The sequence below is a fragment of the Pholcus phalangioides genome, unplaced genomic scaffold (genome assembly GCF_987345545.1).
Source record: "Pholcus phalangioides strain wild (caught in Gottingen) unplaced genomic scaffold, Ppha-v1.0 ptg000011l_1, whole genome shotgun sequence".
In the NCBI taxonomy this organism is placed as follows: domain Eukaryota; kingdom Metazoa; phylum Arthropoda; class Arachnida; order Araneae; family Pholcidae; genus Pholcus; species Pholcus phalangioides.
Window position 1 is genome coordinate 47535092 of NW_028301604.1, and position 16766 is coordinate 47551857.

The window sequence follows — 16766 nt, forward strand, 5'->3', positions numbered from 1 at the left end:
CATGGTCCCAACAAATCCGTTGCGACTGTTAATTTTTTGATCCCTTGGGGGAGGGGGGGCAACTGCCCCGGGCGAAAACATTTAGGGGGTGGTAGTTTTAAGTGGGAACAAAGAACACCATTACAAAATTATCGAATTTTAAAGTTGTGAGGGGCGGCAAAAATCCTAGTTACGGCCCTGCCTATAGCTATGCGTAGGTTTCCGACCCCAGTAAAATATTTTGCACTTTATGCCTCATAGAACTTTAAGAAGGATCAAGTTATTGCTGTGCCGCACACACAAATCTAATTTTTTTCTGAAATTTTGCCACCCTGCACGTTTTGCACATACATGAATATGCCATGCATCTAAACTTCACTTAAATGTGTGAAAGAAAAAGTCTTTTTTTGTTCACATTTTTTGCTCAACAAAACGCGCTGAACACACACACAAAAGAGCCAACGTCTCGCCAAAAAAGCGATTAAGCTCGCTCGCGGGGTAACCCGTCAAAGAAGCTCTCCTTAAAGTCAGCCATGGTCTCTCGTTGGAACTGGCTAGCTATTGGTCCAATCCGATTAGACGAGGAGGGTCAATTATGCCAAAGGGCTCGAGCCTAGACTAGGAGAACTAATATCACTCTCTACTGTTGAGTGAAGCCTCGTGCAGTTTTGAAGCAGAGTTGGCCGTGTGATCGGCAACAAAAATCGTGTTGCATATCTGAATATTTATGATAAATCACTCACGCGTGTTTTTACAATTTCAGAACAAATTTCCGTACCTCTGCGCATAAAAGTAGCGCGTACGACTTTGGTGTTGCATGTCGTCGGTTAATGATTTATTTCGAAACGCGCATCTGCCACTTTGTTCGAATTTGAAATTTTCGCAGACTTATTAAATTTGAAATTCAACTCGAATTTCGCGATGAAATTGACCGATCTACGAATAGTAAACCTGTCGTTTGAGTAAGTCAAAAAGAGGCACGATTTTCATCTCGTAACTATTTTAAAAAGCTGCGGGAAATTACTTTTTTTGCAGTGACCATACGTGATTTATATATTTTAAGCGATATAACGAAATTGTGGAAATTTCTCAGAGATCTATTTTATATATGTCATGGCAACAAGCTTCAGAATATTCGAGACATTTTAATAGAATGTGTTGCAGTTCAACGACTACAATCCAGTTGCATAATATCGTTAGATCTTAACTCCGCTTAATTCATATTCACTCTGATACGAAGACAATTGAACCAAAAACTTATGAATATGACCGTGGAAATACGCGGATTAATCATCGTGCCCATTTTTAAATTCGACCAAACAATTTGAACGTTTTCCTGCTGAACGATAAACAGTATTTGAGAGGTGAAGTTTCTCCATATTATTTGTCTTCAGTTAGTAAGTAAACACTATGGACCTCAGCACTGCATACAGATACAACGCCAGCATGATGGAATATTATTCATGTAAGGGTAGTAAGTACTTATTTTTGCGTATAATAGTATCATTTTTCATGACGTTATTATACAAAAAGATGTTAGGTAGTTTCACGTTGATGAGGGTGTGTGTATATATGTTGTTTGAATTACATGCAAATCGCCACCATAAAACAATGACGTAAATTTTCGAGGTTTTATTTCTTTTTTATTTATTCTACATTCAATAATCAGCTTATAAAAAAATCGTGCATCAAGAAAAGTTGTGAAATTGCCGTGAGCTCTATCGTGAACACTAAAAACCCTTAGCTAAATGCTTCATCGTATTTGAGAGATGAATAATTAATCGAAATATACTTTCCATTAATTGCTTTTACACGAGATAAATTTTATTTATGAATTTTTTCAGTAAATCTGCTGAAAACATTCAAGTATAGCTTCATCAATAAATGATAAGAAAAGAAGTTTGCATTTTCTTTCAAATTTAACAACTTTCACTCAGACTTATCAAAAATTTAACAAACTATCAGTTGAATTGTACAATTTCTACATCGTGGACATAATTTAGCCCACATTAAAAAGTTATTGGCTTTTATTAAATAGCAGTAGCATACAAATGTTCAATTATAGTCATATTTTATCTCTATCAAATCTCAAAAAATTAGGCTGCGTAGGACTTTGATATGTATGATGTTTTCGTACATAAATGTCTAGGAATAAAGTAAAGGAAAATATAGGGGCACGTGTGTGCCAAAAAATATAAATTCGCAAAACTAAGAAATGATTTAAGACGTCATTGCTGATCTCCCTAAGCATTGTTCATAATGTTTTCTGAGACTGCTTACAAACGTGCTACACATAATGCGTGTGTATATGTAGAGCCTATTCACTAGGTCGTTAGTTCCAATCATGCATAGTCGTTGTACTGTGCATGATTGAAACTAACGACTTGAATATTTTGTTGCACTTTTTTCAACATAAAACTTCAACTTTTTTGCGTCATTATTTCTCACTTGCTACAAATCGGATCTTTTAGTTTTTTTTATTATTATTCTAATGATGATGATAAAAGAAGAGCTTTGTTGTCAAGAGACAGATCATATAAAGTTATGAAGTGATGCGACCACTTATCTATATACCGCTTGTTATCTCCCAATTTACTTGTAGTTTTAATTCCGCTACTGTTTGACAACACTTCGCATTTTATCAACACACAATTAGATTGGGTTTTTATAAGCCATCTTTAATGCAAATAATTCTAATGCAAAGCCTCATCTTCAATATTTCTGTGTATTTAATACATGAACATTGACGCTGTCTTTTTATGAATCCGTAAATTTTCAATTTTTCAAATCAAAATTTGAAATCATTCTCTCGGTTCTTCTACCGCATGAATCTTAACTGCATGGTAATGAAGCATACTATTTTCCGATTTCTAGAAACTTTTTATTAATCAAAATACTTTCAAAAATATTAATATTCGAACGAAAATAACTTTATTTGTTTTTCTTTAAACGTGATACGAATATCTTTGAAACCTTATCTATATGTGCGCATTCAAAAACATTAGCAGCTACTCTAAGCAACTAAATCTAATAGGGTAATCAGGTAATCTAGAATAGAAAATTCTTTAAATTTGCTGTCACCTTTTTTTTATGACAACACGGTTGACGGTGATGAGCTGATTTACTGTGATTCGGAAAAGAAAAAAAATATATACACCAAAATTATACCGATGATCATCCCATTATAATTGACGATTACCGGATCCTTATATGAGATGCACGGCTATACGTCATCACCAATCATATAATTTTGATCGCCCTTTGGCGTAGTTTGTATATAGACTCTCGATATTCCGGCCCGTCCAGTAATCGGACGGTTTTAAACTGGTTTTCTTTGAGCATTTGAGAGAGAAACATGTCATTGCGCAGAATATTATATTGTTTAATCCGGCCCACCCTGGCCTGATATGTGCTGGATTAGCGAGTCTACTTTATTTTATTTATTCGTTATATGATTTGAGACTGACGATTGCTGATGTTCCATGATGATTTTTTTTTTTGAATTTATTTTCTTTTGCCTTCGTCTAGGGCAGCTATGTTCCTTTGGTTTTAATAAAATTTCCGGATACATCTATCCTTCGGAAGTGCTACGATATTTCGCCGAGATGTGAAGCGGGATGCGTCCGGTCATTCAATGTTCAATGTCACCTCTTTCGGACTAGAAAAATAGAATGAACCCATTAAAATTATGTTAGACGGTAGGAAAGAACCATGTCTTTACTAGGTATAATATTTTCATAAGTTATATACAATAAGAAAAGTGATTATGATCATATATAGTCCCCACAAGGATGGGATAAGGGCTGGGGTGCCTGTACGATTATTATCATTTTTGATTTTTCACACTATAATTTCACCATTGAGAAGCCCGTGAAAAAGCAGGCTTTGGGGGTCCACCAACGGTCCCAGTCTGGAATCCCTGCTGCAAGATGTGGGGGCCATGATGATGATGATATGTGATGCTGAAGGTGAATAATGTTGAAATATTGTGAAAATGAGATATGACTGATAAGATATAGACTATATATATTCATCAAAATATTTTAGGGACGGTATATGTACAGGGCATAAGTAACAGGGCGTATGGCATTTTACTGGCGAACCGTGATCCTAGAGGCATACTTCCAATTACGAAATTTACCAAAATAACGTGAAGTGAAATTGTGAATAATGTAAAATTAATACATGAGCTATTTTTACACATTATAATCCTTTGATGCTACTAAGTCTAATAACCGTAAGAAAATTTTTAGGTCTAGCAAACCTGAATTTTAGTATACAGGAATAAAAAGTGATTTCCCCGGAATGATGCAATTCGGATTCATTCAAAGATTGGTAGAAATTACTCGCAAGTTTTTTTGGAAATAACGTGAGGATAATCACAGGAAAGGATATTCACATCGAAATAAATAATTATTTCGATGTGAATATCCTTATCTGATATCTTTATTTCTGTTGAATCTCTGAACATTGAGAAAGTGTCGGAGAGTGACACTTTGAAATCTTTCCATTTTGTTTTAAGCTCTGTTTCACTTGAATATATCTAGACAGCAATGCCATAGAGGAAAATAGTCGAATCGCCATTTCGTATAAGATGGGTTTGTTGGAGACAGTAGATCGAGTGTAACAAATTTTGTTCAACACGTGTTTTGCTTTTTATAGCTTTGATGATTTCCTCCTCATTCCTACCTCTAAAAGATGAACGCTTTTCTAAAATGACATCATGGTATCTAGTAATGATATTTGAATGCCATTAACTTCAATATAGTAGTGTCAAAGTGCTAAGTCCTTTTGCCAGTGATCCACATCAAGATTCATTCATTAGCATTAAGCAGACTACTGCTTTCACACCAGTCCTCAACCCGTTAAAGCATTTCTTGAAGACTGTTGAGTACTTTTACTGGCACCCCCAGGTCTACAGAAATTATAGTAGAATCGTCTGTGTAAAGGGCCGTAATACCCTAAGAAGCGATATGGAAATCATTCATTTGAAATTGTGTGATAATGGCCTAAACACTTCCTTGTGATATACATGATCTATTGGAACCAATATATATACAGGGTGCATAGCAAACCGGGGCTATGGCATTTTACTAGCCAACCGTTTATCCTAGGGGCACACTTCCAATTAGAAAATGTTTCCAAACAACGTTTAGTACTCAGATATGTCAATCATGTTTCAAGGGGTTGTGTATAGTTAATAAAATATAAAAATTAACTTTTTATCCAATCCCCGTGTGCCCCAAAACCCAATAACAAAGTTGTTGCCCTGCTTCTCCTGATGCCAACAAAAAAAAATTCATGTTTTCAACTGCAATATTCTTTGAGATATTCGAATTTGAAAAACGGAGAAAGTTGGGAGAAAACAGCGTTAAACGCGGATAAAACGGTTTTTGCGTATTTAGAAATGTTTTTTTCTTAAATTTCCTTCGCTTTTCGAGTTCGAATATCTCAGTGAATATTTTACTTAAAACATAGTTTTTTTTTTTTGCATCAGAAAAGACTGGACAACAACTTTTTGATTGTGTTTTGCGGCACACGGGGACTGTATAAAGAGTTATTTTCGCATTTTAGTAACTATTTAACCCCTTGAAACATGAGTGACATATCTGAGTAGGGGAGACAGGGGATGGTTGTCGCATTTTTTACACTTCAATTAATTTCGGGTATGTAATTCAAACCAATACAAATGTTTAATGCATCTACATCAAGTTTGAACATTCGGCGTGTACTAGAGCTTTTTGCGAATACCAAAAAAAAATCACTTTTTTCTATGAAAGATAAATTTTTAAAAATTTCTTGTGACAACAAACCCCCACATTCGAGGCAAGCTGTCGCAGACCATGGGTTCATTGTCACATAACATTACTTAGGTATTCATTCGTTATAAAACATTGAAAATGGCAGAACTAAATAAGTTTAATAAAATTTATCATGGATTCTCTTGTTTCACTTTATTTTATTGTTAATCTGGCCATCAAAGTGGGGAAAAAAGCTGAAATAATTGATTACTATATAGATGTTTTTATGTATCCCTTCTTTTGCTTGTTACACTAGGAAATTATGAATATTGATAATGTAATTAATATGCAGTTTGTTTGAATTTTACTTATGCCCGCTTTTGAACAGTAATTTCGGCTATTATGACAAGCGTTGCCACTTGTAGACAGTGGCGTCTTAACAAAAAGGGGGGAGGAGGGTACAACTGGTCTCGTAACGTGTGAAATCAAATAAGGGCCTCCAAATTATTGAGAATTTTATTAAGGCCGCGATTACACTGTAAAAGTTTTGTGAAAGTGCTTTTATAAAACTTGAAAAATACAACCAACAAGCTGATCGATTACATTCGAGCAAATTCAATCGATCAGCTTATTGGTTGTATTTTTCAAGTTTTTTAAAAGCACTTTTACAAAACTTTTACAGTGTAATCCCGACCTAATACACATATATGCAACATTTTAAATAAATAAATTCAAGAGCTCTTAAAAAAAAAAAGAGCTCTTGCCCCGTGCCTCGACTCGCTCTTAGAATCAATGCTATGAGGGCATGTATCGGAATATTTTCTGAAATTGTAGTTTCTCAGGCTACAGTGAAATAAAGTTGAGGAATTCGCTATAATATAGTGGTATTCTTTCATAATGAAGGCAAACTAACACACTGTAATTCCATTAGGGGTAAGTTGTCACATGAGACAACTAACCCCGTTTCGTCTGGGACAACCAGCCCCAGATCCACATATGTCAAAAACTTAATCCAACACCCAATTAAGTTTGCAACTACGCAAAACAATAGCTTATAAGATTACTTATCATATACATACTCGATAAAATCGTTTAATAAAGGCATGCTATTGAAATGAAGCAAAACTGAGACAACGAAAAATTACTAATGCATTTAAAATTCAGAAAAAGTTTTCTAAAAATTTACGAAAGTGTCCGAAGCAGATGAATACTAGGAAGAAAAATCCCCTCAGCTAGATGCACAAACTGTACCATTATGGACAGTGGGAACTATCTGCACTCCCCGAGAAATTAAGCTTGTGACAAAAATCCCCGGTCTCCCCTACTACACATTGTTTGGAAACTTTTTCTTATTAGAAGTATGCTTCTAGGATCAACGGTTGGCCAGTAAAATGTCATACCCCCTGTTTGCTGTGTACCCTGTATACGAGGTGATTCTAAATTCATGGGACAAACTTTAAGTGGTGATATAAGACTTCTAAATAAGCATTTTTGGTTATAGAATGTGCGGTCGAATCACAATAGCAAAGGCAATAGGGTGTTTTAGAGAGTGCACAACAGCACATCACCAAAAGCAAATATCATATTTTTGTGACGGATTAGCTGCGATAATTGATAATAAACTATTCGAGGGTGCAGGGGGTTGTAATCTGGTAGGCCTACTCGCATGCTGCAAGCTGGTAACGCAAATTCTACAGCAAGTCATTGTACCGTTTGGTCATTGTTTAGCGCAGCATAGTCTTGATGGTCCTGCACCAATAGAAAACAAACTCCAATCCAATCTGAAGGTGCACATGCACCCTCGAATGATTGAGAGAGCATATCGTAGCAAATCCGTCAGAAAAATATGATATTTGCTTTTGGTGAAGTTTTGTTGTGCACTCTCTAAAAACACCCTCTACCGCCTTTGATACTGCGACTGGACCGCACGTTCTATGATCAAAAATACTTGTTTAGGAGTCTTATATCACCTCTTAAAGTTTGTCCCATGAATTTAGAATCAACCTGTATATTTGTAAAAACAAAAAAATGATTTATCAGTGGAGTGATTGGTTTCACGAAGACATCACATTATTGTACATATCGTATTAAAAAAATAAATACCAAGTGACAAAGATAATAATCGACTCGTACTTGTTTTGCATTTTAAACATAAAAAGGCCTATTCACAATAGCTTTGAGCGTATCGAAACAGGGACTAGAACAGTGTCTCCCAAAGTGGGCAATATTACCCCCTAAGGGGCGATGGAAAAGTCCAGAGGGGCGGTAGAAGTTACGAGTCTACACAGGATCCTATGGGATGGCTTGAGTTGGGAGGCGATGTGAAAAAAATATTCTGAAGAAGGAGGGGGGGGGGGGCGACGGACGAAAAATTTTGAGAACCTATGGTCTAGGACAGCGGTTCTCAACGGTCCAGAGGGGCAGTGAAGCTTTTGGTATAACATAAGGATTCTATGATTTGGCTTTAATGGGGGGGGGGAATGATAAAAAAAATTGAATAAGGGGGCGTTGTAACAACAAGTTTGGGAACCTCTGATCTAGATGTATCCTTCCTCCTTCCCCCCCCCTCAACAAAGCACCACGACACTCTTCTTGGGAACGACATCCCTTTGGCCATATTCAATATAATTTTAACTCCGAAAGATTTTAAATACAATACAATGTTGTGACTTTTTTGACCATATGACGGCACCCTAGGAGTGTCGCGGTACTCCATTTGAGAATCGCTGTTCTTAGACATAACCTAGACCGATCCCCGAACAAACAAAATAGACGACCACTTGTTGAAATATTGGAGCAACGGATAATGAATGAATCTTGGTAAATCTGATCCATTCACCTGAGAATGTTGAAATCTGTTACTTCACATTCTAGGCCACACTGTTTTCCAATGATAGCACATTCATAGAATTTATTTTTTTGCCATAACATAAGCCCTGCACACCATAACGAGTTTTTCTCTGCACCCTCCCCCCAACCAAGGCGATAGATATGACTTTTAGAAGATATAGATTTGACTTTTAGATAGATATGACTTTTATACTCTGCATAGCGACAAATTATGTCACGATTAGATAATTTCTTGAAAGCTCAGAGAACCTTTCCAATTGCGAATTCAAATATTCTATTGGCTTTTTGCCAACACAAAGTTTTGAAAGTTCAATCTACCAATTGATGAACACTTACCATGAATTTATCGATGTTTGTCTTTGAGAGGCTGCCTCTCTCTAAACTATATTTGTGAATTTAATGTTTCGCGAAAATACACTGATAAATATCATCAAAAAAAGGCTATTAAAATAAAAATATTTTCATCGTTGCGAAGAATATTATCGTGCTTATCATGGTATATGACTCAAAAAAGTTTCATTGCCCATCTATTACACGATATCATGATAACTTTGTATTCTCAAATAGGTATCATGGGATTGGATAGTTGAAAAGTCGGTTCAGAACAGCTAAAAAACTGAGTTCCCATCGCCTCCAAAGTAAGATTAGTAGGATAAGTTAAGTAGTTGATATTAGTAATAAGTAGGGCTCGGAGTTTTATGCCCTAAAGATGAAACGTCGTTGCTGATAGGTTAAAAAAACCTGAATTTACCCCGATCAGCAACGACGTTTCATCTTTAGGGGCATAAAAATCCGAGCCCTAGTAATAAGTATATATATTACGTATTATATATATATAAGTTGATATTGGTAAAACAAGTAGGCCTAATAATAAGTAGAATGTTATTTTTCAACTACAGCGTCTGCTGATATTTTTATGTTTTGTACGTTCTTACGAAAAAAGCGAGTTTGTGTTTTTATTAAAACATTTCAGATATGAAGCAAATACTCAGTCAAACTAACGATTAAAAAAAAGGAAAAAACTTAGAATTATTTCATTGCAATAAAAATTTACACGTATTTATGATGTAAAAAACGATTTTTCTTGCAGAAAACGTATTCCAGAGCATTTGCGTATGCAAAGTACGGGGATTTTGGGTTACACAAACCCCCCCCCCCCTCCTTCTGAGCCGATATTATAGTGTTTTGAAAGAAAAAACGTAACCCCCCTCTCCCTAGAAAAAAAAAAGTAACCTTCCCCACTAAGAAAATCCTACGTTCGCCTATGTTCCAGAGAGAATCTCGTTTTATATGATCTATATATTACCATATTATAAAAGATCACAGCATTATTTGGGCTTGGTTCTATTCTTTTTCGAGATGATAAATATATCAGTTCCTATAGAGTTGAGTAACGAGATCCAAGACGAAAAATCCTTCAGCATGTGCACAATGATCATTTTTGTTTCAACACAAACTACCATTCACATAAAATCAACGAATAAATTACTTTTTAGAGGAGTTAATGAAAAACGGAATCTTCAGTTTCATTTTGTATTTGTTGAAGTATGATGCCCATGGACTGCACGGAATTTTCCTATTATAACCAGAAGCACGCTTATGCCGCAGATGTGTCTGCCCCCTGTTTTCTTAAGCCGGGTCCACATTCGCTGCGCTGAGTGACACCGCAGCGCACAAAAATTGATAGTGGCTTAAAACAAAGCAGAGAATGGCAGCAAAACTTTGAACAGAACGAGGTTTGAGTGGTCAAGCAGCTTGTCCCATGTGGAGTGCGCGCTAGTACCGATCATTGCACCAGACAGAGAAGCGCATCGGAAGAAGAAAACGCCGTCCAAACAGAACGTGCGTGAATGAGCCACTTTTTTGATGTACCGACTCTCAGTAGGTCGCACTGCAACAGCAGCGAGGATATGTAATTTTGAGCTGTTTACCATCCACATCGACCGCACTGTGCGCAGCTCCACTTTAAAAACCGGTTTTCTGCTGCGCAGAACTGCTGGTGTGGACTCTGCTTTACTGCATGTCTATGAAAACTGGTATTTGCAGCAGCTGGAAGATATGTATTAGTATTTTTTTCCGAAAAAACAACGGGTTATTGAAATTGTGACACTCGGAGGAATATCAAATAAAACACTTGTTTGACTCCTCAGTTGCCCTGCACTTGTGTGCCTTTATACGAAATTTTAGAGGCGGGCCGAGCTCACACATGTGCTATCACTCTCAAATACTTACGATTTGATTTAGTCCAACCCCGCTTTTCATTTTCTGTAAACATTCGGAGAACGTGAAACTGTTCTACGAATGATTCTTTCATGATGTTGGAATTTTATATCAGGAGCGTATAAACAATGCGAAATACAATACACAGAACAGATACAGCTGTAAAGAGAGATGAAATACAGTATGTATAAAATAGTCTATTGAGATGAAGTACCAAACATTTTAGATATTAGTTCTCAACGTGGCCTATACATAGTATTTGCAGGGGACAAATATCAAATACCTGTACACACAGTGCATATAAACCGATGACCATGGCCCCCATAAGGGTAGGGCTGACAGGCCTCCAGCCCAGGGCCCGAGACAAATCTCATTACTTTTATTCATACACTATAAATTCACTATGGAGGGGTCCCGTCAATGATATCAGACTATGAGCCCGTATCAAATATGCGGGAAACATTTAAGGTATTAGTTCTCATATTCTCACATCACTTCAGCCATGCCGAAGTGCGCTCTTCTTTGTAATGCAATCGGAGGTAAAGTATTGACGGGAATCAGGTTCCAAAATTTTTTTTCATTCCAAATTTTTTATTCTCGAACGCAGAATACCATTTTGTACTAAACTGGTGATATGTAAAAAATATTTTCCCATTTTTGGCTTATTTTTTTCATATTCTTTAGATTTTCGTGGAAAAGCGGTCTCATTTGGAGGAAACTCAAATGTAACGTGGGTGTGTAAAAATGTTAAAAATTCACAATTAAAATTATGTTTTCGTATATGTACGGTAAAAGTAATTTATCTGAACATTGTTCCACGGTGGTGAAAAAATCGAATAGAATGTTCAGTTTTTTCATTGTTAAAAATATCACTTCACGTTCTCTTAGAGTCATTCTTCCGCTTTTCCGGGACTTAGGCTACTCCAGTCCAAGGTGAACTATGCTATACGGTTTTGGAGGCCATACCTACACAGGGACATAGAGTTGTTCGAGGTGGTGCAGAGAAGAGCTACGCGCACTCTTGTTAGTACATATCAAGAAGATATCGGATGGATAGGACGGAGACTATGAGTTATTAATACGCAGTCAATAGTTTGCTTCAACAAATGGGTGCCATTTACGTTTGGTAAGGAATAACTCCAGGTTTCGTAGGGAATTGTTCTCTAACGGGGTTGTGAATGAATGGAATAGCTTACCTCTGGGTGTTGTGAATTCTACCAAAATTATATTGACACGTTTAGAAAGAAATATGATGTTTATAATGGGATGTGTGTGAATCGAGAAGCTATCTATACTTAGATAAGACAACCATAACTTTTTATGTGTATGGGCATTTTAGAATGGTTTTTTTTTGTTACTAGCATAAAACGTGTTGAGAATACACAGTAACCGATACAGCTGTAAAGAGAGATAAAATATGTATAAAATAGTCTATGTATTGAGATTAAGTACCAAACACTTAAGATATTAGTTCTCTATTGAAATATGGAATTTTTACAAGTGCGTGTGTTTACGTAACAGCACAAAACTTTAAATAGCGCACATCAATCGATTTTGATAAGAGAAAATAAAGAAATAAAAATTGTAGATAAAGCCGGTACTATACTATAAAAGTTTGACAAAATACTTTTATAAAACTTGAAAAATCTAACCAATAAGCACATGTGACATTCGAGCGAACTTAACTGATCCGCCTATTGGTTGCATTTCTCAAGTTTTATAAACGAACTTTTATTAAACTTTTACAGTGTAATCCCGGCCTAACTGCCTAAAAGAGTACAAAAATATGCACAGAGATTTTCAAAGTTAATATGTAAGATTTCTTGCCTTTCGCAATTGAATGTTTAGTTGATTTTTTCAGTTATTTGATTCAGGTACATGTTTAGAAATTCTTTCATATGAACTGTTTTCCACGATTTGATAATTTAATCTTGTATGCGAATCATTCCATGTCTTTACTGGATACATGACTTATTTGAATGATTCTCGGACGTTTCTTATTTGTAAATACTCAAATGAAAATACTTTTGTAGTTTTGTTAATTTAGAATTTCGGAATTCGTTTTCTTCTGTCGTTTTTTCTTTTCATTCGAATGAATTGATTTTTTTCTTTTGTACTCTGATCACGAGAGCTGAAAGAAAAACATATAACATAGTAAAAGCCGATGTGGGAGTGTCCATGTTTTTATTGTAAGAGTATTTGAGGTGGATGGTAAGGTTGGCTTGTGGGTGGCTACAGCACCTGAATACACACTCGCGATTCGAAAATTTCCTCCTCGCTCGCCCCGGACGCCTAACTCGATTAGGGAAGCCGAGATGCCATTCGCACATCTGAGGGAGCGCCCAGGGGTTCAAGCTCTATATATAAATCCGGGTTGTTATGCCCCGGGCGCGCTCCTTAACCTGCTTATCCGAGCAATACTCGAAGTGAATGCGGCAGCCCGACTGACCACCTCGAACATCGATCTGACGGAGTAACAACACAAGATCGTTGCCGAGACAGAGACCATCGAGTCGGCGGCAGAAAGTCTCGCAGCATCGTCATCGAGCCGAGGACTCATTTTGAAGGTACTGCTATCTAACTCTCCCGGAAAGAGTTTTTTTATGGATTCGTCTTCTTGATTGAAGAACAATTTCTGGAAATGGATAGCAGTTTTAAATTTTAACGAACTGGAACTCGGAGGAATAAAAATTTCTGGCCCGAGTAGGAAGAAGCATTGGTGAATTACGTATTTTCTATGCCATCACTGTTACTGTTCGTGTAAACATATCGAATAAGTTTTCTCGCTTAGATTGATTCCAGTGAAGAAATGTGCAAGACTATTTTCCCCATTTTTACGGCATCTATTTGCACGACAGAATATTGATGTCATTCAGCAACGCATTGAACAGAATGATAACATGCGTATTTTTTCATTTCATCGCGAGTGGACTCATAAATATTTGGAAAGTGAACAGCGATTGTTAAATAATTGATTGGAAATTAGTCTTTTTCATTAATTATCGTGCCAAAGAGGAAAAAATGTCATTGTCTTTTTATAGGCTACGGCATCAGTTTCACATATCCAAGTTGATAAAAACTTCGTTATTCGCAGTAAATAAACAAATAAATAACGTTCGTGAAATGTTCAAATCTCTCTTACGCACGCATTAGTGCAAATTTTCAGAATGTGAGCAATTACGTTCATCTTAATTTCGGCTCAACTATGCACGAGTTTAGTTAGTCTCACCTTTTATTATATTATTTTTGCGAAATTGACATAATCTCTGGTTATATGTGTCATCGCATGTGTATTTTACAGGTAGCTCTGAAACAATTTCTTTAAATATTAGCAAACATCAAGAAAAAACAAATGGGGTAGGAGGAGTTTCGATCCTCAAAAAAAACAAAATCCTATAATATTTCAATGTAAATTTTTTGATCACCATCCATACTTACCAATCATTAAAAAGATGACTTCTTGTTTCAAAATCACTCAAGGAACCATATTTTGCTTCATATATATATATATTTTGCAATGACATAGTATGAACTAATTTTATGAAGTGAAAACAAAAATTCCGAAGGAACGATCAAATTAACTCTTTTAACGTTTGGACCTAGTAATCCATTGTTTGTCATCAGAAATGTTTTACATTTCCTACTTTCGTGACAAAAAAAACAAAAAAAGAAACAAAAAAAAACATACTATAGCCTGATATATGGTTTGTTCTAACATATTTCATAAGAATTTTATTTGTGTGTTGACTGCTCACAAAATGGATCTTTTACCCTTGGCGTACTACAACTATTTGTTAGATGTTCGATATAGGCTAGCAAAGATGGGTAGGTATATAATTTATATTTTTTTTTCTTTCTTATTAAAAACATTAAAAGCGATAATAGTATTTATATTAAGAGTAGAAATTGAGTTTTGTAAAATTCTGTACATCTTTATTTGTTAAATCAACCGATATAAGACAATGTCGGTGCTACAAACGCATGATAATTTCTTCACATGAAACGTGAGAATGAGGTTTGGAATTTATTTGAATGTATCGCTAACGAAATGGAAAGTTTTCGGTTCATTTTTTTACACGACATAGTCAACTTTCCTCACACCATTCGAATAGCTATTGGCGGTCATAGATTTGAACGTAACTTAACAATTATTATTTTCGAACGCTTTAATGATCTGTAATCATCATTTCAGATTTTTAATACAATACCATGCGGAGAACATACACAGAAAAAAGCACAGACAAGATCATGGTCCTAAAAATTATTCTGATTTTTTCGGCAAGCAACCCTACCTAAAGTCACTATATCGAAAATAAGGAAAGAAATTCATGATTTTTGTTCGATATAAACATCATTAACGGTAGAAAAGCCGGGACAAGACATATTTATAAGGGCCGCTAGCTGTCTCTTCGACCACTGCTTCCTATTGACAATGTGTATTTAATCGCTCAAAAATTTCACATTTAAGAGTAACAAGCATTATGCCACACATAGTCAATTTATCAATTTGCCAATACGGAAATAGCACGACTTACTTTACCCCGGGTTAAGGGGTAATCGGAGTCACGCTTTTTTCTTTGTAAAATGCATATTTTTCAAATTCAAGCATATTCACAAAATTATTGCGGATATGAAAACGGCTGTTAAGAAACACTAAAGTAAGAAGTATTTACGTGTTTGATTATTACAAAACTATGCTTATTTTCTCAGAGGTTACTGCTGGGGAAGCTGCAAAAGATGAAATTTTTGCCATAATTTAGAAACGGAATCCCATTGTACGGAATCTGCCATTCTTGCAGACAGACACGTTTTATACCTGGAGTTTAATGTTATATCCATTCAACTTTCAGTTAATTTCATCTCACTGGTGAAAGTCTGTAAACACAAGAAGCTTATTTTTCTCGATAGATCAAGGTGTAGTTAAAATATTTAAAGCGTACTACAGATGACGTTCATTTGCACAAATTCTAGAATACAGTCTATTTTTAAGGACTGGATTCAGTCACAATGGAAGTAAAATTTTGTGAAGCCATTGAAATGTACCATAGTGAGAAGAGAACAGATATGTATTGTTCCTAAAATATATTTGAGCAACTGATATTTATGTATTTGTATGATGAACTATGACGCCGACTTACGCGGCTGTAGTCGATTCCACCTATCGCGTAACTTCAGGATATATTGCCGTGTTCCTTTATATATATTATACTTTATTATGTTTTTTATGTGCATGAAATTGCCGACTCACGTGATGCGACAAATATCATTATTTTTTCATTGTTTTATTTCCTCCTCCATATGGTACTCAAGCGAATTGTTGTAATACATGTTTGCATGGGCACCGCATCCTGAGGGCTCAGGCTGGTTCAGCGCCACTCCCCCCCCTCTCCCCCAATAGTTCGTGAATGAATAATTCTCCACAATCTCCCACCTTACTTGCATACGCCCACTAATTCGGTACATATGACATGCCAGGGAACACTATAACCTTCCCTGCCCCCAATGTTTTCTTCATGACGACGCTTGTAAGGTGCAGGTGCCCGCCCTGAATCAGTGAATATTAGTGAAAAAAAATCTAAGCATCTAAGACCGGGATCACACTGTAAAAGTTTTGTGAAAGTGCTTTTATAAAACTTGAAAATACAACCAATAAGCTGATCGATTACATTCGAGCAAATGCATATTTGCAAATGATATTTCAAATTCAAGTTTTATAAAAGCACTTTTACAAAACTTTTATAGTGTAATACCGGCCTTAGGCAAAAGCATTCAATCCCAAAAAATATACAATCACGTACAGTGACCAAAATAACTGCTTCGGTTTCTGTGAGTAGAAACGTCGAAATCTCCAATAAAAATACCCAATTCCTCCAAATTTTTGTAAACAAAGAAAAATATGAAGTTTAAGAAATATAAAAAAACCATTAAAAACCATCTCTTCAAAAAAGTGGTTTTGATTACTACATTTTCAAAATC

The 16766-nt window shown here is 35.8% G+C and overlaps 1 protein-coding gene across 1 annotated transcript in view; it reads left to right on the forward strand.

Annotated features, from left to right (window-relative positions):
- Positions 1–569: 569 nt before the first annotated feature.
- Positions 570–16766, forward strand: part of LOC149080503 (uncharacterized) — a 466415-nt gene continuing 450218 nt past the window's right edge. Inside the window, exon 1 of the mRNA XM_089239593.1 lies at positions 570–1444. Within this exon, the coding sequence (XP_089095719.1) occupies positions 1390–1444 (55 nt within the window). The 5' untranslated portion in view covers positions 570–1389. The remainder of the gene's footprint in view (positions 1445–16766) is intronic.